The sequence below is a fragment of the Meleagris gallopavo genome, chromosome 20, assembly GCF_905368555.1.
Source record: "Meleagris gallopavo chromosome 20, MGAL_WU_HG_1.1, whole genome shotgun sequence".
In the NCBI taxonomy this organism is placed as follows: domain Eukaryota; kingdom Metazoa; phylum Chordata; class Aves; order Galliformes; family Phasianidae; genus Meleagris; species Meleagris gallopavo.
The window spans coordinates 4311328-4336230 of record NC_139423.1 but is presented as its reverse complement, the minus strand read 5'-3'; the positions used below and the strand labels follow the sequence as shown (position 1 = coordinate 4336230).

At 48.0% G+C, this 24903-nt stretch overlaps 1 protein-coding gene across 6 annotated transcripts; it reads right to left on the bottom strand.

Annotated features, from left to right (window-relative positions):
* Positions 1–470: 470 nt before the first annotated feature.
* PRPSAP1 (phosphoribosyl pyrophosphate synthetase associated protein 1) lies at positions 471–23889 on the bottom strand. 6 transcript variants are annotated; one of them, XM_010721416.4, is made up of 12 exons: positions 23198–23309; positions 20995–21095; positions 19881–20006; positions 16166–16218; positions 14664–14730; positions 11125–11297; positions 10642–10757; positions 9577–9632; positions 9175–9320; positions 3285–3355; positions 2482–2628; positions 471–1845 (listed from the first exon to the last, which is right to left on the bottom strand). In XM_010721416.4, the coding sequence occupies exons 3-12, from the start codon at positions 19886–19888 to the stop codon at positions 1687–1689; spliced, it is 996 nt and encodes a 331-aa protein (XP_010719718.1). In that variant the 5' UTR covers positions 19889–20006; positions 20995–21095; positions 23198–23309; the 3' UTR covers positions 471–1686. The 6 variants fall into 6 exon arrangements, with proteins under 6 accessions (XP_010719718.1, XP_019477245.1, XP_010719719.1 ...); XM_019621700.3 differs by lacking the exon at positions 19881–20006 and adding an exon at positions 13667–13753; XM_010721417.4 differs by lacking the exon at positions 19881–20006 and adding an exon at positions 13672–13753 and having other exon boundaries at positions 10637–10757.
* Between the last annotated feature and the right edge of the window lie 1014 nt (positions 23890–24903).

Below are 24903 nucleotides of genomic sequence, written 5' to 3'. Positions count from 1 at the left end.
ACAGCAGGTTGAAGGGAACAGAAAAGCAGTGCTGATCTTATCCTGAAGCCCAGCTCCCAGGTTGGAGCACAGCCATTCACTCATTCCATTCAGCAATGCTTCAGGCCAGGACTGCATTACGAGCCCCGGGTCTAAAGAGCTCCCCCAGCCCTGCACAGCCCCTGGAGGAGGAGTGCTGGATTCCATACAGGACCTCACTGCTCTCAGGTCTGGGCTTTCCCACCCCTCCCCAGCCCTAAGACAGGACATTATTCTGCAGAACCAACCCCTACAGCTCAGGCAGGTTTGTTTGCAAGCACTGAAAGCTCTCCCTGCTCAAAGCATCCCTGCTCACCCCGTGGCACTGCTCAAATTCCAGTCTCTGAAACAGAAGGATGAGCGAAACTCCGACAGGAGAGACAGCCCTCCATCAGCAGGCTGCCTGCTGCAGGGTGTGTTCATCACACCACCACGCTGAAGGTAGTACAGGCTTTACTGGAGCACGTTTATTTGCTTCATTAAGGGGGAAGATCACAGTTTGGGAATTTATCCCTGTATCAACCTGGAGATGAAGCCCTCCACAAGCACTGCACGCTGCTTTCTCCAGCGTCCCCTCCAGCCAAGGATTTGTGTCACTCAAGAAAGGAGCAAGTAGCAAGTCCTGCTTCCCCATGGAAGAAGGCTAGAAGCTGCCAAGAGAGCCTACTTACAGCAAAAGCCTCATGGTTCAGACACAGCAGCTGTTCAGAGGGCGAAGGGGTCACTGCAAGCACCAAAAAATGAGAAATCCTATGCTTTTTATTGCAGGTTGAGTGTTATTGTTTCAGAGAGCTCAGCTGTGCTGGAGGCAGATGCTGTTCCAACCCCCTCCCCGAGAAGATTCTGCCCTCATTCAGTAACTTCAGGCAGCTCCAGGAATCACGCCTGGTTTTGCAGTGCAGACAAGTGTTCAAGTGATGACCCAGAGCCTCACATGACTTTCTACTGAAGCACAATAATGACCCAAGGCTCACGAAATGAAATGGCCCAGCACCCCTTGCCCTGCTGGGAGGTACGTGTGAGTTTGTTCTCAGTGCCCAGTCACAGGGACCCGAGCAGCCCTGCAATGATATGACCTGAGCTGCCCTTTCTGGCTGTTCTGCTAACTTGGATCTGATGAAAGCACTCACTATGCCATGCAAGAGATCACAGGGGGCTCAGCTGGCACTCTGCTCTGCCAGCAGCGAGTGGTGCAGCCCAGCAGCCTCAGCGAGACGTTCCTTTCTGTGCTTTCTCAGGCAAGCCACAATCAGAAACAGAAACCCAAACGTTGCTTCCTCTTGCAATCCACACGCAGCAACAAGTGCTCTCTATTCCTTTCTCAGAAGCTGACAGCTATTCTTTTTACACTTTTCTTCTCCCCCCCCACCCTTCAGAGCAAGAGATAACACTAAAAAAAAAAAAAAAAAAATTAAAAATTCAAACTTTCCTCATTTCTCCATTTCTCTCAAAGTTGTAAACCCTCCCCACTGCCAGTGGCCTCTTCTGTTCAACTGTAAAGTGCTGGTCAGGTTGATCTTTTTCTATTGGATCTCATGGCTCAAGACCCTGAGAACTCTCACCCTTCCTACATGAATAAACGGTTGTGTTATGCCTATAATTTATGGTACTGCCTTTTCATGCATTTTTCCTTCTCCCGTGGAAGCCAGGACAGGGGCAGGGGCAGGTCTAGTCATCAACGGTGATGTTGCGGAAGAGATAGGCCATGGACTCCCCGTTGTGGATTCGTCGGATGGCTTCAGAGAGAATCAAGCTGATATCCACAGTCTTTATCTTGGGGCACTGCAGCTTCTGTACCTCATGAGGAACTGTGTTGGTCACCACCACCTACGGAGTGCCAGAAAGAAAAGACCATCGGCTGTGCTGCTGATGCTTCGTTCTCACTGAGCTGCTATCCCAGCTTGGCTCCAGGAGCGGTGCACACCTGCAGCTTCACAGGCTGAGGAATCCACGTGGGTTAGCAATGAGATTAAATTAAATGGTGCCCCCCAAGTGACAGTCCATCTGTTCAGAGGACCATTGTGAGCAGCACTCTATGACAGCTACCACCACACAAGTGGATGGGCCACTTAGAGCACAGGATCTGACATATTTTGTCACTGAAGTCCAGATCCAAATTGTTTTTCTCACAAGGCACCCATTGGCCCATCACCAGTTGGGGCAAAGAGAGGGGCAGAAGGCTTGCACTGTGAGAAAGCAGTCACACACAGCCAGCTGTGCTGAGGGAAATGCCCAGGCAGGGATGACTCATCCACATGCATATGCAGAGACACAAACCTGACCTGAACATTTATTAATCACACAGTTCTCTATGAAGAACCAGAAATGAAAGCATCCCATGTGATCACTTCACAGGCACAAGCTAATTGGCAGGGGTAGCACCTCAGTTTCTATTTCTTAGTGCCTTAAATCAATCCAGACACCAAAAAGCAGCCTTGCTCTGCAGTTCAAATTGATACCCACCTCATCAATGGAAGACTCCTCTATAAGACGGGGTGCATCTGCAGACAGGAGCCCATGAGTGGCCATCACAAAGATCTTGTAGGCTCCACGCTCTTTCAGGATCTCTGCAGCAGCTACAAAGCTTTCCACATCATCAATGATGTCGTCCTGGGAAGAAACAGAAACAGCATCAAACCCAGAAGCTTATCATGCCTGCAGTGCAGAAATGGATCTGCAAGGTATTGTGGCTTTGGCCATAAACAAAGAAAAAAGAAATAATAATCCTCAGGTTATTTCAGCTGCTTTTAGTGCAAAACCATTTTTGGTTACATTTACAGATCCTTTTGAACAACACCAATGTTGTGTTTTGGAAACAATACAGTCCCAGCACACAAAAGCAGCACAGAGCTTTTATCTTGAGCAAGGTTATTTTTTCCTTGCTATAGTAGCTGCATGATAATTGTTACACAGCAGCATGGCACAGGATGTATGAGAAACTCAGCAAGGTTTTTTGTTTGTTTTAAATCCTTAGGAGATCTCTTCACATATCCTAGATTTGTTGAAGATTTGCAGTTGTTGATATTTGTAGATTCAAGGGGACAAGATCATTTGGGGTTTTCCAGGGCTGCACTGTGAACAGTTCTCAACAGAAAGTTGAGAATGAAGAAAGAAACCAAAGTCAACAGCAAAACCAGAGAAAGAAGTGGCAACAATCACATTCCCACCACACATCAGCAGTCCCTCCTACCCTCTGGGACAGTGCAGCTCCAGGAAACATGCTGAAAGCAAACCATCCCCACCCCTCCTCTCCATCATGCTCGTACCACAATGATGGCAATTCTTCCTCCGACGTCTCCAACCACAGTTATTGGTGGTTTCTCCTTGGCCATCATCACTAAAGAAGAAAGAAACAAAAGAAGTCAGCTAGCCTTGAGTCAAACTGCAACAGCCCCACTTAGAGTCTTACAGTGGTGCACAGACACAGTGCTTTACATCATCCTGGTTCCCACCAAAGTGGGTAACCACTGCTTCAACCATTGCCTTTCTCTTTAAATAAATAGCACTGCTGCTTGAAGATGAAACTCAGTTTCTGCAGGGACCAACTATTCATCTCTGTTACAGAAGCAGTTCCAAACATCTAACAGACCCTTGTGCAAGAGTGCTACAACACAGACCTCACTTGTGGGTAATGGCAGTGACTGCCTGTGCTCCAAAACAGGCTGAGGAAAGGAGCCTCACGACTGGGAACAACAAATCTGCACAACACTTCTCAAAGGGCACATGGTTTATAAGGCTCCATTTTTCACCTACTGTCACTGATTTGTCTCAAGGATTTGGCTCAGCAGCTTGCTTGCTTTCTCTGGTATCACCAAACATGCAAGGATCTTTGAGATAATGGAAGCACCTTAGCAACACCTGCACAGGCAAAGGAAACTCCAGGCAGCTTTCAGCAGCAGAACCTGCTGAATATTTTTAAGTGAGCTAACAGAAAGAGCAGGATAACATTCAGTTCCAACTCGGTTCTACAATCACAGTGCAACCAGTAAGTGGAAGCAGAAATGTATGTCGATGAGCTATGCTGACACACGGTGAAGAAATGGACCAGGAAATAAGGTTCCAAACTTTCCTGACTCTACTTTTGCACAGACAAGGCTCCTGCAAAAAACTACACATGGAACAGCTTTATCCTTCATCCTGAAAAACCTTCAGCAGCAGCACGGAGAAAAAAAAGGAAGGAGACACAAACTAGGAAACACTGTTCAGATGTGACATGGCCTTCAGACTCCTGCCAGGCAGGGATCAGCTCCAGTACTGGATGGGGATGTGCTATCAATACTCCATGCCTCCCACCTGCCAGAGGGTGCTTGGGTATGTAGTAAACGCTGCAGGAAAACTCACAGCATAGAAAGGACACAGTGGTGGGTATGAAAGTTTCATCAGGTGATAATCTGGGCTGATCTTAGCACTGCAGCAAAGAACCCCTCACGTTTTGTAACACCCATGGGCCTGCACCCCCCAGCTTTCATGCTATCTGCAAGGAACGCAGCAGAGACCCACCAAGGATGCTCCTCTTTGTAAACTTTGGGCCTGCAAGTACTCTGGCCACAACAGATTCTTGAATCCAGGGGAGTTTTAGACCTAGGAAAAACATTTTGCTATCTATCATAAGACAATCTACTTCCATGCAGTAATTCACACTTGAGACACGAGCTGCTGCCCATCACAAAGCCTTGTCTGAGCATTGATTTCTGCCCTCCTGGTCAGAGGAGTCCCACACGAAACTCCCCATCCTGCACAGCAGGCTGATCCAGTACTCTTCCCACAGCTCATCAGCGCCTGGGAACACTCACAGTCCATGCACAGCAGGGTGAGTCACACTGAGGGATGTGATGAAAGCAGTTATGAGGACCACAGCTCCAAGGACTCATGTGCAGTGCTACGCCTCATGTACACAACGTACTCTGCTCACTGGTTTCCCTTATGCCTATCAGAACTGTATAAAAGGCACCCAGTCACTCTGCTTTGCCCAGAGGAATGGTACTCCTTGCAAAGCAGTATGAATCAAAACGACACCCCAGCTACCCAGAGCTTAAGGGTTAACTGCTCTTTGGAGTGCACATTCCTCAGTCTCTGCATTGTTATTTTTGAGTCTCTTATCAAATGCAAAGTCACGTCTAAATCCTGAAGGGAGAATATTCTTATGAGGAGGAGGAGGAGAACTTGTAATAAACTCAGATTAAGCTTCAGAAGAGATAAGCAGACCATAAAATTCAATTACAGGCACTACCTACCTGCTCAGATTAGTTATTAACAAAACTCCAGGTGGGAGCTATGAAAAAATCAAAAGGATTACATCTGGCTGCCATTCCATCCTGTGTGTGCACCCAGAGGAGTTCCAGCTCTGTTTACAAGAGCCAGCATAGGGAAAACTCTCAGCCATAGTTAATGGATATAGGGAACTGAAATTCAGCACTGTTTTACTGACAATCACATGAAGTTTCAGCAAACCTGTGCCCTCCCATTCCATAAAGGAAGCAAATACATTCCTTGCTATGCTCAAAGGCCAACCAAGCAGCTAGCAACATTAGCAGTGCTTCACATCTTTTGTCTGCTTTTAAAGGCTGTATTTCAAGTTTGCTTTATTTTTAAAGTATGGTAGGCAACGTGTCGACCTACCCGGATCCTAAAGAGAGGTTCTCCCTTTTTCTTGTTCAATTTTCTCTGCAAAGAAAAGAAAAAAATTGCAAGCCAAGATCCACCCACAACCAACCACATCAAATTGCAAGAGAACTTTGATCACTGCAACGTGATGAGAGTGTATGCAAGGGTTATTGTGGCCAACTTCTTTTTCTTCCAAATCTTTTGACATTATCTGTGTGTGCCCATCAGAGCTGATACAAGAAGGTAGCTTGAAAAATAGTTCCAAATAGTGAAGAACAGCCTCTTCCCGAACACAAAACCCTTTGATTATTGTGAGTTTAGGTCAAAAGTGTTGCTATTTTTTCCTGGAAAGTCAGAACACATGCTTGCTGCATTGACAGCTTTAGGAATACAAGAGAAAATAACCATCATTTTTACAGCACAAGGATTTAAAGAACATGGGGGTGCTGGGGAATTAAGCCCATCAGCCTAACCTGCACCATCACCCTGCTGTGAGTGATACACATCAAGCACCACGTGTTGAAGGTGAGATGATCATGGCATGAAGCAGCACAATTCCCAGGTGCTGAAACCCATTGCTTCGATTAAGCAGTCAAAAATGGGTTAAGGAATGCTAAAAGAAATTCTGTTTGGAGCTGAACGTTATCATCACATATATTAAAGCAATAATCACTGGGTAAAATAACAGTGCATTGACCACAGAGCCTGGGGACAAAAGGCTCCTCCGAAACTGTTACACAGACAGAGCTGGAGAGACAGGTGATGTTCCTGCACCCCAGCCAGAACATGGAAAAGAGATGGGGGGAGAACGTGGGAACAGACCCAGGGTCACCCCAGTTCTCCTCCCAACTCTTCTCTCACAGCAGCTTGCTGGGCTCCGGGTTTGAAGTCGACCATTGGCTCTGTGTAGAAAGTACCAAATTTCCAACCCACTGAAACAAATTAACAGATGGTGCCCCGCACCTTTTCTTTAAGATGAGGATGCAAAGTTGCCACATGTTTGTTGCAGCACAGCCCCAAGCCAGCTGCAAGCTTTGAGACACACAGTGCACCATCAAAGAGAACAACTCCGAGTGACATCCTGCCTCAAAGGCTCTGCTTTCTGATGTTTGAGTGACAAACACTTGGAGCTCCTGCTGCCACTTCAGCACAGCACTTGAGGAAGTGTGTCTGGAAACACCTCTGGCATTCCTGCAATAGCTTCACATGCCACCTGCTCAGAGCATCACATCAGGTCACGCTCTCAGGACAATAAATAAGCCACGATGCTGCATAACAATTATTAATTAAAGGCACGTGATTGCTATTAAGACAGGGAGGAGAGGTGCATGCCAGCTGCAGGAGCCTGGCCAACTCACTAGAAAGCCCACAAGGAATTGCAGAAAGCATAATTGCTCTGGGACTGCTCCCAGCCCCAGGTTTTACCTCATTTCTGGCTGTGACAGTGCCCCTGGGGACCCCAAACTGTGGAGACAAGAGAGGGAGGATGGCCCACACCAACATCCACGCAGCCCACAGAGGGGCCCTCAGTCTCAGCAGCCCCCCAGGAGCACTGCCACTTCAAGTGTTTGTGACACCTGAGCCAGGCAGACCTGCAGACCGACTGGTTTGGCAGCCAGAGGTTTTTTTGGCCAGTTCCACAAACACACACACAGGCAAGCCATGTTTTACTCTGCCATCAAACCTCGTGACTCTGAGATTGCTGGTGATGGTATAACACAGGAAGAGCTGATCAAGGGTTTTGTTTAATGTCCCACTTGAGGTGGGAAGCCACCTTTCCAACAATTGAATCAGACAGGAAGGGAGGTTTAACAGACTCACAGCACTGCCATCCTTAACCCTGCCACACAGATAACAGATGGGTGGCAGAGGATAAAAGACAGGTAGGATTCAGTAGCAGCTTACAGACTGCCCTCAGACAGATACAGCCCAGTAACAGAGCCCAGCTCACACTCAAAACCAGGCATCTAGTAAGATGAGAAAACAGGTGATACAGGAGATAAAAAACAGCTTTCTTCAGAGAGTTTTGGACAAGCTTGCACCATAACCCTCCCACCTCCATGACAGACAGCTACCAAGCTACAGATTGATTGTCTGACATGTGTGCCTCAGGTCATTAGTCAAGTGCAGAGCTTCTGCAGGAGATGAATAGTGGTGGTACACAGCAAATTAGTTTGTTTGGATAGCTGATGACCAAAAACATTCTCCCACTGAAATCATAACTGAGTTGGACAAAGGCAAATTTCTGCATGAGCTGACACTTATGGGGCTGTCCAGCAGCGCCAGCTTCCACAGCTGAGATTCCTTGAAGTGACACAGCTGGAAATAAAGACACAGTTGCATCAATCCCCTGACAGCAGACAGATGTGACACTCTGGAGGATGGAATCCCCTTCAGAGTAGGACAAGAAGCAAGAGGCCAAATGCAACCATGCAAATTCCTGTTCTGCTGCAAGTGTATGAAGAAATCTCCTATCAGAAAGGAGACAAGCAAGATGAAGTTCCAAACATCACTGCCAAACCCCACCTGTCCCCCAAGGCCCAGGAGGAGTTTCACCAGCAACATAAGCTTTGTTTAACTGATTTCATTATGGCAAGCAGGACTGGGCTAATGTAAAATGCCTGCAGTCTTACTCGCCTTCCTCCTCCCTGACTTGTCCTCAAACTGGTTGGATGTTCTCCCCAGACTTCAAAAGACAAGAGGAGTTGCTTATCAGTAGCCCTAGCCACAACCAGTATAATCAAGCTGGGCTGCCTGATAGATAGCTCTTTATCACACACAGCAGCATGCTGCATTTCCCACAGCCAGTTCCCAGCCTCATTCACTGCCCCCACCATTTCTGTCCTATCACCATTTACCTAGAAAACTAAAATCCTTCCAAACAAGAGCTGGATTTTGACTGTATTGTTATTGTTTGACTGCTGCTGTTGCAAGAATACAAGCAATGCTAATAGGATCACTTTTCCCAGAATACATTCCCTGCTGTTTTCTTTGCACTGTGCTCTCAAGTCGGCAGCTTATCAGTTGATAGCAAGAGCAAAGGAATCAGTTCAACAATGCTCCCTAAGAACCTACTCACACTAGCCACACAAGCATCAAAAGTATGTGAAAACAGACACTGCAAGGTGACTGCCTGGTTCTCAAGATAAAGAAAGCCTCCAGCAGTCATGATGGCTGGAGCAAGAGGGGAAAGCAAAGGCCATCCCATCCCTCCAAGATGGGGACAGCAGCCTGTCTCAATGTCTGTTCCCTTGTTAGTTCCACTTCTGCACTTCTGTTCTGATTTTAATGAGTTCTTCATTATTCTGCAAGCTTCTAGCAGAAGTTTGTCAGTCTGACACAGCTGACTGGTCACAGCCAACAGGAGCAATCCTGGTGCTCTGCATGGCCAGTAGGAGTTAAACAAGGACTTCTCCCTGTATCTCCTCCAGCAATTTGCTAACATTGACCTTTCCACGAGAAAAATTCCACTTGTCCAGCTGCCCTTAGGTTGATTATACCTAACAGCCTCTTTTTTTCCCCTCAAGGATAAGCAGAGAAGCTCAATCTTACATGGCAGCTCCAGACCAGGATGCACAGTTGCATTTTTGACCATGGGAGGGGAGTGACGTCCATCATCCATGTCCTGCTCTGTGCACTGAGCCTCACCGTGGATCACTGCCAGCCCCAGCCGCAGCCTCTCAGCGTAAGACTGAGCCCTGTGGGACAAGCACAGCGTGTCAGGGAGATGTTGGGCTGCTGCAGCTTCTCAGCCCAGTGGAGCAGAACTCTCCCAGAACTCTCCCTCTCAACCAGGCAAACAAAGGCTGTACAGAGGTTCTAAGAAACCAAAGCCTCTTGGATCAGATTGATGATTTATTTGCACACCCTCCCATATTTTCTCCCTACTGTATTCCTCATCAGCCCAGATTTTTTCTGAGCTGTTTTTAACCAGCTAGTAAAGAATCTATTTACCTTTTAGCTGCATCAGGAGACTTGGCCACAATAACTGCGTTTCTATAATCTGGAATCTGGATGTGATAAAAAAAGCTATTTAAGTAAAGATCTTCTTAAGAATGCACAACTGATTTGACAGGCAGCTTTAGAACAGCTTCCCCCACCCCCAAATCTTCATTCTGTGGTAAGAAGAATTGCAAGGCAATTGCACTCCTCAACACCAGCACTGCATGTTGTATGCAAAACACAATACAGAGAGGTTTAACACTGGCAAGACCACATAGGATGTAATCTTTTCACAGGTCCTACTTTGTACAAGACTGCAGTTAAGTGCCTCCTTTCACTACTGGCATCTGCAAGCTCTGGGATCACCTGCAGTGCTAACTGCAGCTGCCTGAGATGCAGGGCATAGCACAGGAAAGGGAAGGTTTAGCAACAGGCTCTGGGACCAAAGGCTTCAGCTTGCACAGAGCAGGTGTTAGTTCTGTGTTCAAAATGAGCAAGGGGGGGTGGGTTAAACAATGAATTGCACCAGATATGGGCCCACTGCAGGTTGAAAGCCAGGGCTCCCCCACATGGAGAAGCACTGCTCTCACCACACCACCACAAGCCATAATTTTGGGCATTTGGAAGGTAAAACCTCCACCCCCGGGCCCCCCATGCTCAGCATGCCTGAACACAGCCCAAGATAAAGTCTATCAATAATTCAGATCAGTCAGACATCCAAGGCAGAACAAAGGGCGAGGAAGGACAGTTTAACAGGATTTAAGAGGTGATTAGAGGCAGGAGCACAGATAGCATCTCTCAAATGGCACTAGCTCCATAGAGAGCAATGAATTTCAGTTAAGGGCTCAAGTTTCCCTTCTGTTTATGGTCAAGAACTCAATTTCTATTCAAGTACAATCACACAATCTAATTTAACATAACATTTTCCCCACTTCCTTGAGAAATGCAAGATGTATTCCCTAAGAAAAAAATACACTCAAAAATAAAAATGAACAGAACAGTTAATCTAGCCTGACAGAGCAAACTCTGCTACTGCATTAAGACAAGTGGATATATACAGAACTAGAGTAACCTCACTTCTTCCTGTATGTACTGAATCAAGAAAGGGGATGCTCTCAGGTTGTCTACAGGGAAGCTGAAGAAGCCTTGAATTTCCTTCTGATGAAGATCCATAGTGATAATGTGTGTTAAACCTAAGAAAAGAAAAGAACAAAAAATAATAATTCATTGAGACAACTCCCACGTGGCTGGAGTTCCTTAAGCATCTCCACTTTGCAGAATACTTCCAGTATTAGTCAGACCAGTGTGCCATGTGTTAAAATAAGCTTAAGAAGGTAACGTGAAGTTTCAAAGATGTGATGAGAACTGTATGAATGCAATAGCAGTCACAGCACCAAACTGACAATGCATCTCAGTGTGACACTTCTAGGCCACTTCCCCAGCCATCAAGAAATAAGAAGAAACTGAGGGAAACTATCTCCCAGAGAGCAGCTCACAGATTTGGCAGCACATCTGATGGGAGAACAGGACAGGCACCCCTTGGATGCCCACAGCACTCACCTGCCTTGGCGAGCATGGACGCCAGCAGCTTGCAGACTATGGAGCCTCTCTTCCTCATTTTGCTCTGTTTGCTGTAGGGGAAGTAGGGGATGACCCCAATGATGTTCCTGGCACAGGAAGTCTTCAGTGCATAAGCCATTATCAGCAGCTCCATCACAGCAGTATTCACATCCCTATGAGATTTCAAAATCATCCCAAATATTAGCAGGTTTTGTTTCCCCAATGCAATTCCCTCTCATAGTCCACCCATACCCCTCTCTCCTCACCAAGCTTTCCCATAAATTGTGTTCTACTTTATGCTACTGCATGCCAGGCCTACATTGTAATCCCACAGCTCCTTCTGCTGTGCCACAGCACACTGCAATCAGCTGCTGTATGCACAGAATTTGACTCCAGCATAAAAGCTGTGGAACAGCATCTGGTTTTTGTATCCTGAGATGAGGTGTGTGATGATTTCCTCCACCACCACAAAAACTTTTTTTTTCCCCACCAACTTATCTCATGATTAAAGTAACAGCAGCATTACAAACCCCAAACACCTTCATTTGGAAAGAGGACAAAAAAGTGACATGAGCAGAAAATACATATAGATCACAAGAAGGAATACACACAAAACTCTATCTCCAGTTAGTTTCACCATGATGCCCAGTGTGGTAGGAGTGCATTAATCTGCATCTGAATTCATTTTGGAAAGGGAAAAAAAAAAAATATTGGCCAAGCCTTTTTAATTCCTTATAACCAACACCAAGGGAAGCCCAAATTCCACACGTTGTCTTTTTTATCACAGAGCAACTCCAGACCATTTGGAAGCTGAAGAATCCACCCTTGCTCATGTTTTCCAGCTGCCCCAAACAACACACTACATCTCCAGGGCAGCAGGGCAGTGCTGCAGAGCCACAAGGTAAGGGAGGAGAAGCTGACCTGGCCATGCAGCAGAGCAGTGAGCAGCACAGAGCATCCTCATGCCCTGCAGAGGACTTTCTGGAAGTTACCCACACGCTGCTTGAAGGCTGTTATCCTCCAGATGGTGTAGCTGCTGGCTACCCCAGGAGCTCAGACACTTCTTCCTCTTCATATGCAACACATCACAGATCAGCAACTCCTTCCATTTCTCCACTGCTCCCCATTCCTTTGGGAATTAACCTCCATTTGCATCCCCTCATCTGTGTGTGCTCTGTGTCTCTTTATTCTCCTGCTGGCTCTGGCAGCCCTCATGCACAATGCTGTTCACACACAAGAAAGCTCTGTTGGCCCTGAAGCATCCAGCCAAGAATTACATAAAACATAACCCCTGCCACATAGGACAGCAAGCTAACAAAGAACCACTTCTTCCCTTTGCTGTTTCAGTTGTGCCAGGGTGGCTGGGAAAGGAGAAAAAGATTCTGCTATCGGTACAGTATAAAAACAAAGTGGCCAACTTTATGTTTGTTTGAAGGTCATCCCTGAAATCCAATACTCGTTTTATTATCACTTCTCAAGTTACTTTAAAACAAAACAGAAGGAACAGAAAACAGACAGAACTGCTTCTGTAAGAGGTTGCCCTCATTTCAGGAGGTACCAGCAGCCCTGGTGCTGTGGTGGGATCCTGGTAGCAATAATCCCACATGCCAGAGCAGGGAGTGCTGGAGGAGGAATGTCAATCTCTTTGTGTCTCTAACAGTCCACAACGTACTCCTCATGTCTACCACCACCAATCTGCCTAGCAGCTCTTTGATATGACACACTCTTGGTACAGGCAACACTATGCAGGAAGGAGATCCTGAGGTTAAACAATTCATAATGGAAAGTATCACCCCCTTTGGGGTGTTTTGAACCTGACACCTCCTTGTTCTCATGAGCAGAGTCTCTCTGACCTGTTCCAGGCCACTCAAATCCAAATACCTCTAGCAGATTTTCTCCTTACCTTCCTTCCCTTGCTTGGTACTAAGCTACTTACTTTTGCCTAACCAGCACTAAGCTATTTGTTTTTTCCTCATACAAATGCAAACCCACTCACTAGCAGCCTCAGATGATACCTGTCACTGTAACTGCTTTACTTCTGCAACATTCATTTTGGGCAGGGAGCTTGTATCAAATATTTGGGTCTTTCTGTTCTCTCTGTGCACTTCAGCTGCAGACTGTGGAGTCACACTGCAGCACAACAGGGCTGTTTCCCCTCTCTGTTCCCTTCCTAGTAATTCCTACTATTAGCAGTTTGAAAAGCAAAATAAGCGTGGAAGTCCTACTTTCAGGTTATCCAAAAACTGTTCATTTTACTCTATTTAAAAGCTCCCCAAAACCCTCTGCAAAATGGAGATGTCCTTGAACCTGTCCTCTCAAGCAATGCAGCGAGGCACAGCTGCAGCTTAAGAATAACAGATGACTTGTCTGTACACCAGTGCCTCATCATCTGGAGGAGTTGGGCATTTTTACTAAAAGGACCCATTCTCTGACCTGGAAACACTCAGTTCAGCTTACAGAAAAACAAAGGGATTGACAATTTGAGGGCAGAAGAGGTTTTCCCCTCCCAAAAATTATTGTTAGACTCAGTTATCTCTCTTACCTTACCTGTCTCATGTTTACAAAGCTCTCAGTTACAAGTTATTTCAGAGAACTCTCTCCCCAGGGAGGACAGAATGGCACCATTCACCTGAAACACAATCCTGCATCAGCGGGTTCTCATCTCATGGAGATTTAGCTGCTCCCTGGGGGAGGAAACACTGAAAAAAAAAAAAATCTCTCAAGAGAGAGGAGCTCTAGGAAAGTGTCTCAGCCTCCAAGAGGCACTCCAGGAGAGAGCAAGCTGACCTTGTAGTCCTACTGTTTTCTTTAGCAACAGGCCAAGCATTACAAAGAGGAATTCTCAGCGGACTGCACTTCTTAGGCAAGCTGGGAAAATATTGGTTTCCAGGTTATTTTGCTAGCTGCTTGAATTCTGGTACTTATTATACCTTGTGATCTCCAAAAACTAGCAGAATTTGGTAGCTTGGAGAATGCCATCACAGCATGAATACTTTTATTCTTGCCTGATATCAATACCTCATCTCTGATAACAGCATATCATCATTAAGATCTACAAGAGTAGAGAAGGGAAGCTGAGGGTTTCCACCTGAGTTTTACACCACTATAGTGAAAGCAATCCAGTTTGTAACAAGAGCCACCACTGATGTTCATTGCTGGTTCTGCTGCCAGGTAACTGAGGCAATTACACATCCTGAAATGAAAATACCAGTCAAAAATCAGCAAGGAACGGATCCTACAAGGACAGCACCACACAGACCAGGGATGTTGATTGAGACCCATCCATCCTTGTGCTTGCCTCAGGTGACACGCATGCTATTTGATGGGAAACTTCTCAGCTCACCTTGGTGCAAATGATCCTCTGGAATTTTTAACAGCTTAACACTATCTTGTGCCTTAAATTAAGTCAAAGCAACAACAAAAAACTGGAAAGAGACACTGGCATGCCAACTAATGGCTAGCAAGCCAACCAGAACCATCAGCTGAACCAGAAATCAAAAGCACATCACTGTCATGAAATTAAGTCATACATCCCTTACCTGGGGATTGTCTGTATAATGAAGATATCCTGTCCCCGGACAGATTCTTTTATTTCAACTCTTGTTTCTGGAAAGGATGAAAAGACCACAGTTTTATTCCCAAATGTCAGATTTCCAGTGAAAAGGCAACTTGGCCCACAGGGAAGACAGCAGGAACTGCTCCTTCTCCCCACATGCATACAAAGGGAGCTAAGTGGATTTTCCAGAAGCCCTGGGAAGCAAGAAGCTGGCATCACATACTGGTGAGTTAGCTATATTTACAATACAAAACTAGGCTAAAATGTTGTTACCATTACTTAACTCCTAATGAGAGATCCTTTTCATTTCTCTGTGCTCAATGCTGAAAGCTGTCAGTACCACATTCACTAGATAACAATGAACCATGCAAAGAACATCCCCTAGTAGTACCAGGAGGTTAACCTGGCTCATTTGCAGCTTACAGGGCCAGCTCTGTGCAGGCTGGAGAGCCTACCACAGCAGCAGCAGTGCTCACAGGGAGGTCTGCCCATCTTCACTACCAAGGAAAAGACATTTTAACACTGACAGAGCAGGAAGTCTGAGTCTGCTGAAATCACTTCCTATAGCCCTCACTCAAAGCAAGAGCCCAGAACAGCTCAGCACAGCCCAAGCAGTGACACCAGGTTTTCCAAGGGGCCCTCCTTAGCCACTCATAACCCACACAGCTGTGAGCCAGAGGGCAGGGATAAGTTAAAGGAGAGAGAGATCTACCAAGCCAGAGAATTCAGAGTCTAATCGTCCAGACATCTGCAGCAGCCTTAAGGGACTCTGATGAAAGGAGAATGATCTGTTGTGCAGTGATGAGGAATGACTTCAGGCCTCGAAGCAAGCAGCCTGATTTAAAACTAACCCCAGAGGGCAGGAAACTCTCAGTAGCATGAACAGACAGCATGAACATCCCATCATATCCACACACAGCTACAGAAGCTTACGCACTGCCTGCTTGTCCTGGCAGTCAGCATCCTTGTGCTTCAGCCCAGCAAGGATATCTGGAAATGGGCACTTGCTACACTTAAAGAGATGAAAACAACCTTCTGGAAGCACAGCCCTCAGCACAGCCATACACCTGCTCTCTTGAAAGAGAAACAGGTGCCCATAACCTGCCTGCAGTAAGGGGAGGCTTAGGAGTAGGGAATGACTCACATTTTGCAAGGCAGACATTTAGAAAGAAGGCCATTACTTCAACCTGGAAGACAGTTTCCTAAGCACAACAGCACGTATTTTGCAGCTACTAACAGCTGAGGGAGGAATCTGTGTCAGATGAGACAGCTGACAGGTAGGAAACAAGGCCATAGGGGAAATCAAGGAACACATTTAATTGGTTCACCTAAGGTTAGACGCAGAAGCTCAGCACTGCCAGGAGCAGCAGTAACATCACAGATGAATCACTGCACTTACCAGGCAGGTTTGGCCAACAGAGCTATCTATCTGTACGGCTAAAATGAGCCCAGAACAGGCTTGCAAGTACTGAAGAGTTCTCTTACCTCCATTGGTTTCTTGGTACACCACGGATTTCCCCAACTCAGCACCGAGACGCCTGGAGAGAGAAAAGGAAATTAAAACTGGAAGCACTGAGCAGATCACCACGCAGAGCAGACGAGCCCACCTACGTGCACACTGACAAAGCAAAGCACTGCCTAACGAGGACCCAAATGTAGCAGCCCATTCACATAGGCATAAACTCAGGGGCTCAGCTGCCTGAACACACGTCCTGTGTGACTGCTTTCCACCCACGTCAGTCGTTGACCCTTTGGGAGCAGCCCTGGTTGGGCCCAGGTTCCATCTGAGCAGCAGGAGCAGCCCTCTTTTATTTTGTTTAAATGCATTTGTTTTATAATAACGATTCATTTTGAAGAGAATTTTAAAACACTCTACAGTCCCAACTATATCCTCAGGTGACACTCTGCATTTAACCCTGCTGACAAATAATGCATCAATACCTACTTAGAGACGGGTGTGCTCAACACCAGCTGACCAACCAGTGCCTTCTGGACTCAGCTGTGAGCCCCCAGGCTGGAAACCTCAGCCAGAAGCTGTCCTAGAAAGCGATGAGACCAGGACAGCAGTGACAACAGAAGCTCCAACACAACATGCTTGCTGCACTGGTTACAAAGCACTTGGTGCACACGTTTGGCAGCACGTTTTGCCAGGACTGAGGCTGGTGAGTAAATTCTATATGTGGGTGGTGTGGTTACCTGCAGACCCAGCCCAGGTCAGGAACTCACTGCAGCACATGCAGGTGCTGTGCAGTCCAGAGCAAGAAATCCACCCAGACCTCTACTACAGCTTCTCTCACCGGTCCCATGCTGTGGAAAGCAGCAGCAACACAAAGCCAAGCCCCAGGATCTCCAGGACCAACTCTGTGTACTTCAAAAGTGAAGTCTGCACATAGACCTGCCAGACACTCCCTGTTGCCCCTTGGGATCCTGCAATCCTTCTGATAATAGTGGCACATTTGCAAACATTAAGGTGCAGCCCAACCACGAGTTGAAACAAGCTGGACAATCAAACACAAAACAAATCAGTGTGTGGGTAAACACTGAATGATTCACTCATTCCTCCATGACCACACAGCACGTCTCACAAGCTCCCTTTAGAGGCACATATGCCCTGACTTCACTGCACACTGCACTGCTGGAAAAATCCTCCATTAAGCAGAACGTGCAGATGCCATTAGTCAGCCCTGCAGCTCATGACAGGAGGGAAAGCTTCAGGAACCATCCAGCTGAAAACACCTCTGCAAAACACCCCCCAATGGTGGCACGCTCAGTGTTTGTGACACTTGGTGAGGATGTAGCTGGAAAGATCCCAACCATGCTGGAGAAGAAACAAGAGCTCAGTGCTCCTCAATTCAGACAGCACAACAGCAATGCAGTTTCTGTGCTGCTGAAGCAAGAAATAGGAATGGCACGTTTGCTTCCTGACGGAAAGAGGGACTCAGAAAACAGCTCAGCTTATCAAAGCTGGATGCAGATAACAGCAGAAGAGACAGTAAGCAGCCGCCAACTGGCACAAGCAGTAGTAGATTGCTCTGACCAGACAATAAATAAAATGTCTGCTCCAACTGTTGATTGCAAATAAACAAGAGAGGCAGCAATGGGAAGGATATGAGATAAAACTGTCCATAAGGTCATATATCAACACTGCCTGCAGTGTTCTGCGATGATCTGAGCTGCAGACACAGCAAAAGGACCAACAGGCAGTTCCAAAGTGCTCCAAGCTGAGGTGTGTTTACTCAGCGACCCACCTTTCACCCTATCTGATGCAGAAGGCTTTGCACAATCAGAGACTTCAGCCTAAGGAGGAGTCTGATAAAACCTAGACTTAGTCCAGGCTACTAAAAGTAGAGGGCTGTCCCTGCAGCTCCTGCTGTAAAGCAGCAAATTGCATGGGACCTGCGTCAAAAGGAAGACTGACACAGAAGCCAAGGGCAGAGCACACCCTGCACCACCAAACAGCCTCTTACCGTGCTAAGAGACCAAAGAACAGCTTCCACTTCCCATCATGTCTCCCTTTTTCGCACCCATTCCCACTCCTTGCCCTCTAACTTGCCTCCTTGCAGAGGTTCACAAGTGCTCACTGCTTTAGGCAATAGAGGAATCAAACCGACAGCAAAAACTTCCGCACGTGGCTGCAGGAGCCCCATGAACAAGGGCTGTCAGAACCACCAGATCGAGGTGACCACAGACACAGGCAGATCTTCACTAGTTCTTCACCATAGTTCAGGGCACTCAAAGCAGCAGAAAGCTACAGCTTGTTCTGCCAAAAAGAATACTTCAGACACCGTAGCTACAACAGGTCTTCGGGCAAAATAAGGTCCATCAGTAAAAGCACTGTGACGTGGTGCAGTACTTGGCTACAGAGAACTTTTTGCTGATACTCAAGTATTTAAGACTGGAAAATGGTCAGGCTGATTTCACGCTGTTTGCAGAAATCTCACTTGTGCTCTAATGTCTGCTGGCTCACAAGCACACTTCTGGAAGCTCACTTTTCCACCCCAGAGATAGGAACTTGGTTTGGTGTTGGCTTTGCCTTTAAAAACAGCAGTCTTCAGAGGTGAGATGTGCTGTGTACAGCCCACCAAGCCCTGCAAAGAGATGCTGCTGCTCCAGGCTGCTCCATCTCTTCAGGATTTTAATGCTGTCTCCATTCAGGGTTTCACTGTGCAAGCACTCACAACTCCTAAAAGGCAAAGCCTCACCCCCTGCTGCCCTGCAGTCCTTGGACCATCTCTGCCACTGACTCAGTTCCTCTGAGACCTGCTGGAATGCAAGAGAAAAATCTCTTTTTGTGGCTTTAAAAAATATTTACTCAATACAATTAGTAACAAATGTGTATTGATCTGTAATATCTCTTGCTATGATCTAACTTCCTAAAGTCTCAGCAGGTGCCAAGAGGATATTAAGCTGTGGATACAAGAGTGACTGTAAGACCTGTGTTCAGTGCAGTTAAAATGTGGACAGCCCAGAAGCCATTTGTTCAGTTCAATAAGGAAGTGACACACGGCAGGATTGCAGGTTCTATATCAGCCTTTAAAGTGCTCCTCTGAAGGAGGCCAGAAACCACAGCACCAGGCTCTTGAGACAAAGGACAATCAATTAAAGAGACTTGATGAATCAAAACACAAGATGTAAATTCACTTGCAGGGTTTTGTTTCAAACTGAAGCAAATCCTTAAGGATCACAGACCAGCTAACACAGCAGCAGTTCTGGAGTGCATTTCCTAACCTCTTCCTTCGAGGACCAGGGAAGGAAACAAAGCACTGTTCTGATACACAGCAATCTGCTCTGAAACCATTATAACCATTTTAGTCTCTCTTACCTCTCTCCATCCACACAGCACAAGTGGATTCTGGAACAGTTTATGCCATCCATCTGCCACTTGTACACAGCACGTGCATCGTTTGTTCCAGCCACTGCAAAAGCCATGCACACAGCACAGATTTTGCCCTGCTCTTAGCTGTGTGTTTCTGTGGACTGAGCAGCCCCTACACTTGGCACCAGTCAGCACAAAGAGCTATCGCACAGTCTGCCCAGCTGTGTTAATGCCTAAGTCACACAGATAACCTCAAAGCCCAACTCCATGCCCACCAATGCCCCTACCCCAGCACTGTGTCCCATCTCTAACTCCCTCCAACCACACTGTCTGACTGGTTGTTCATTTCCCTCTGCCCAAACAAAACCTTTGGTGCAGTGTTACCTTGCCATATCTATCAGCTTCCTGTCTCAGTGAGTGCTTCTGTATCCAAGACAGAAAGGAGTTGGTGCCAGCTCCTCTCCTGATGCTGGATCTTATCGAGCTCTTCCCAGACAGTAAGAGCAGAGTCTGGAGACAGAGAGCAGGATGATATCACTTCTCTTCCATCCCAACAAAAACACTCCTTCCTTCAGCCAAAAAAGGTTACTGCAAGTCCTCCTAACACATCATCTCTTCCAGAAGCAGGATTTGCTTTCAGCTCTGCCTCAGAAAGCACTGCCCTTATTTCACTGCTGCATACAGAGCTCTGTGACCATACATCAGAATAAAGGTCTCCATCTTTTCCTCACTAATCTGCTTTGCTCAGGTTTACAGTACTGCTTTCACCTTTAGACCACCAGCATATTCTGTGCTGCAAACAAATGCTTGTGTAGAATATTCAGTGCCTGCAAGGAGTGTATGACACCACGTCTGACACAGCACAGGCCTGCAGGAGCAGTGGGGACACATCAGCAAGCTTCAATCATCAGATCCACTCCAACTCAAAAACACAAGCAGCAGGGGGAATGCAGTACTTAGAGCCTGTGTGCCAAACACTGCAGCTAGAGGGAGATCTAAATTCATCTGTTACAGACTCCATGCTGGTAAGACCTCCCTCTCCTTCCCCAGCAGCACACAAGGTCCATCAGAGATAAGAACTATTCACAGAAATTATCTTTCTTCCTAGCAGATGCAGCTCGCAATCAGATGCCAAGCGTCCTAATTACAGCAGGAGTTTTCCTTCCTTCAGGGAAAGGATTAAACAAAGAGTCCCAATCAATTTACAAGATTGGAGAAAACATAGGGCTTTATTTATGTTTCAGTCATCCTGACTCTAAGAAGTTATTAGAATTCTCACAAAGCATTTGGCTCCCATGAGTCAGCACCAGCTCCTCTTCCTGGCAGAAACTAAACTAACAGAAACAAAAGCTCAAAACGAAAGCCTTTAGGCCTCATCTTACAACCAGCCCAACTCCTAATATTGTGTGTTATTTTAAAGTTCTTTTACTATTTACACTGAAGGTCATTTAAAAAACTAACTTTTAAAAGAACGCACAATATTAGATGACAGACTCACCCTTACAGGACTGCTCCAACTCTATTAAAAGGTGCAACTGACCCCCCCAGCAATGGGACACAGTGGGAAGCCAAAGCCAGCAGTCGCACATCTTTTGCAACCTGAAAAAACAAGGGATGCATTATAAACGTGTTGAAACAGCTCCTGAGCTCCTAAGGGAAGTCAATACAAAACTACAGCATGAGAGGCTGAGAAATACCATTGAGTTTCTGGGAGACTTCTGTTTTTTACTGTGGACAAATCCACATTATTCAGAGTCGCAGGTTTTACATTTGTCTCCAACTCCTCTCACAGGTGACCTCTGACACTTCTATCTGAGCGATAACTGCCCTCATTTTACAGACAGTAAGGATTTAAGTCCCACTTGAAGCACTAGCTGTGCAACACATTCACGTGCTCATACCACTGCTCAAGCATCCAGCACCCTCACCACTGCTAGAGCCAAGGCAAGGAGCCCATCTTGCCTCTATCAGAAGTTTAGATCAGGAGGCATAGCCGGATGGTCACTCTGGATTCTGCTTCTGTTCAGACTCAGAGCATCACTGGAAGACCTGCAGGAGATTACAGCCCCTAGCACACCTGGGAGCACCTGTGCTTCCCTATGGCAGGGAGAAATTCCAGACACTTAAAACCTCACGTATAACTCACTAGCTGACAGGGGAAGGTGAGTGCAAACAGAGCACGTCATGCAGCCAGCTGTGTGCCACAGCCTGAGGAAGCCTGCTCTGTGTCTTTTCACATTACATCTTTAGAGGAAAGCGAGTTATTTTTGAGACAGAGAGCGGAGAATAAAGATTGCCTCTTTGCTCTTTCAGTCCTGAGAACTTGGAGCTCGTTCCCTATCCCCAGGGGACTTCTGTTATATCCCGCGTTGACGCAACACGACAGGCCTTCCCATGTCCCATCTATTGCAGCAAAAACGTTTTCTTTTTTCAAAATACATATTTATACAGATTTCATTTTCAGAGTTTTAACAGTGAAGGGAAAGTGATATAGAACTGACCAAATGCAGCAAAAAAAAAAAAAAAACAACAACAAAACAACCAAACCCACCTGTGAACCAATAACACCTTGCCAAGCACAAGGATTTGCCTCCTCACCTCACATAAAGGAGCCTGTCACTATTAAATCACTATTATCCAACACATGTCCCATCAACACCAGTGATCCCTGCCAAACAGCACAGTCAGCTTTGTGCAGATTACCTGTGCTACGGACTGAATGCACTGTTTATTACATTAGCTGGAGAAGCAGCAAGATGTTCTTGCAGTTTAAGGCAGCAGCACATCTGTATTCAGAACTATCTCCAGTTTGAGCACTCCCTAGGAGCAGGAAGCAGACAGCTGCATTGACAATGGTAAGGATGCTATCCTCCACACCAGATCAACAAGCATAAAGGCCAGCTTCCTATAAGCTCTATCTGACCAAAAGCAGAAAGGAAACACGTATCCAGCTTTAGAACAGCAGCATACAAAAAAAAAATAGTAATAATAATAATAATAATAATAATACATCCCTGCTTCCTAGAAAAGCCCCTTCAGCAGGGAGTGCCCACTTGTTGGTCGTCCCAGTCTGAACCAAACTAACCCAACCCAGAAGTGGGAGTGGGAGTTCAGCTCCAAGGGCTGCGCTGTGGGGAGTGCAGTTACAAATGGAGCAGGACCAGCATGTAAATTTCTACTGAGCCAAGGTGAAAGCAACGGCCTGGAAAAAAGGGACAGGCTTCTACCCCTCAGCTCCTCTTTGTCAGCATTTCCAGCACACCAGAGCAACAAATCCACTCCAGGCTGGGGCCGCACGCTGTGAACGCACGCTGCTCTGCCGAAAAAGCACAAAGCCACGAGTCCCCGTGCAAAGCTCCGAGCCCGTGCTCAGACTGAACGACCCTGTAACCATCACGGTTAGAGAAACCCCTCAGACCAAATCCAACTGCCCGCCCACCGCTGCACCGCTGAGCCGCGTCCCTCAGCGCCGCATCCCCACAGCTCTCCATCGCCTTCAGGGTCGGCGTGACTCCACCACCCCGCTGAGCAAAGCGCCTCCCAGCACCGCTTCCACCTCCTCCCTTCCCACACAAACACCGGCTCCAGAGCTGGACGAAGGCTGCCAGCACGGAGGGGCGGATCGGACGAAGTCTCTCCGTCCCAGAGCCGCTCGGCACGGACTCGGGCTGTTGCCGGCTGCCGGCTCCGGGCTCACTTACTCGGTGATGCGCTTGGCCAGCTCGGTGCAGGCCGCCGTGGAGTTGGCCGAGAAAACTCGATAGCCGCTCCTGGCCGCGTTCATCGCCACAGCGTCATGCAGCCCCTTGGGAGCTCGGAAAGGAGGAAAAACAGATTTATAAGGCAACAGCAGCTTCCGTGGCATCCTTTTCTTCCTCCCCGCCGCTATCGCCGCCCCCTGAGGGGTGGGAAGGAGGAGGAGAGAAGCCGTCCTGCCGCCCCACGGCGCTCCGCACCGCGCGCTTCACGGGGCTCCTGCTGGGGGCTGAGGGGCGGCTGAGGGGCGGCCGGGGGGCGCTGTGCGCGGGGTCCCGCTCCGCTCCGCCGCCATTTTCTACGCGGAGATTGAGTGTGAGAGAGAGAGAGAGAGAGAGAAAGAGAGAGAGAGCCCGCCCCCGGCCCGCCGCCATCTTGGGTGAGGGCACCGCCGCCGCGCTTTGCTCCCACAGCGGGGCGAGGGGTATCCGCTACTACGGCTCGAACGGAGCCGGTACCTGTGGAGGAGGAGAAGGATAAGCACGGCGCAAGCTCTTCGGGCTTTACTCCGGTTTCGCAGATGCGGTGCGGCGTTCCGCCGCTTCTCCCACTCCTCCAAACAGCGCGAGGCGCAGCCAGAGAGCTGCGGCAGCTTCACTGCCCGCACCCAAGATGGCCGGCGGAAGTGGCATGGGGTCGCTCTGCACGCACTCTATAGCCGAGAAGGCGGGACGCGGCGCTGGGTCCTCCACGCTCCTTGTGCTGCCTGCGGGAGCGGCCGCAGAAGGGCGGGGTTTCACTCCTCAGTATCTCGATGCGGCCCCAAAACTCAGCGAGTCCTCCCAGCCCCTTGCTGGTCCTCCATCCGTGTTTTAGCTCAGAATGGCCTGTCCCTGCTCTATGATCCCCTTCAGCTGCTCGTGCTCCCCCTGACGCCCTCCTGCCTCAGCCCCACACGGGGACGTGGCGACTGCAGGCCTGCTCTGGGCACAGAGCGGCTCCAGAGGGGTGAAAAGGCAGCAAACGCAGTGCTGGGGGGTCCTGAGCAGAGCTGGGGGGCAATGGGCAAAACTGGGGGGGGGGAGGAGTTCTGAGCAGAGCTGGGGGAAAATGAGCAATTCTGGGGGGTCCCAAACAATGCTGGGTGGGTCTGAGTGGTGCTTGGGGCATCCTGAGCTGTGCTGGGGGGGAATGGGCAATGCTGGGGGGTCCTGAGATGTGCTAGGGGGGTCCTGAGCAATGCTTAGTGGCCCTGAGTGATGCTGGGTGAGAATAGGCTGTGCTGAGAGCATCCTGAGCAGGGCTGAGAGGGAGAATGGGGGAGAATGGGCAGTGCTTGTGTGTTCTGAGCAATGCTGGGTGGCCCTGAGTGGGGCTGGAGGGGTCCTGAGAAGAGCTGGGGGGGGAATGGCCAATTCTGGGGGGTCCTGAGAGCCACGCAGTGCTTACCGTGGGAGCAGCCTGCCCTGCTGTCCCCCAGGTGGTTCCCATTGCAGCCTCTGAGTCAGCTCCCAAATATGCCTTTGCTCATCCCACTGCAGGAAACCGCTGCTGGGAAGTGGTGGAAGTGCTGCCACAGCCCTGCATCTGGGGGAGAGCGGGGAGATGGAGCGGCCACACTTGGATTCCAGTGCTCCGGTACTGGGCTGTGCTTGGTGGGGTGTGTGGGAGCACAGGGAGGTGACCTCAGAAATATTTCTGTGTAAGTCAT

What these genes read in the sequence shown, in the direction of transcription:
- PRPSAP1 (XM_085240304.1), bottom strand. Translation starts at nt 23,361, where the DNA reads ATGCCACGGAAGCTGCTGTTGCCTTATAAATCTGTTTTTCCTCCTTTC. An exon ending in GTACCAAGAAACCAATGGAG is followed by an intron (nt 14,731 to 16,165) that starts GTAAGAGAACTC and finishes CATCCTTTCCAG; the next exon opens with AAACAAGAGTTGAAATAAAA. An exon ending in AGGAGTCTTCCATTGATGAG is followed by an intron (nt 1,846 to 2,481) that starts GTGGGTATCAAT and finishes GGCACTCCGTAG; the next exon opens with GTGGTGGTGACCAACACAGT.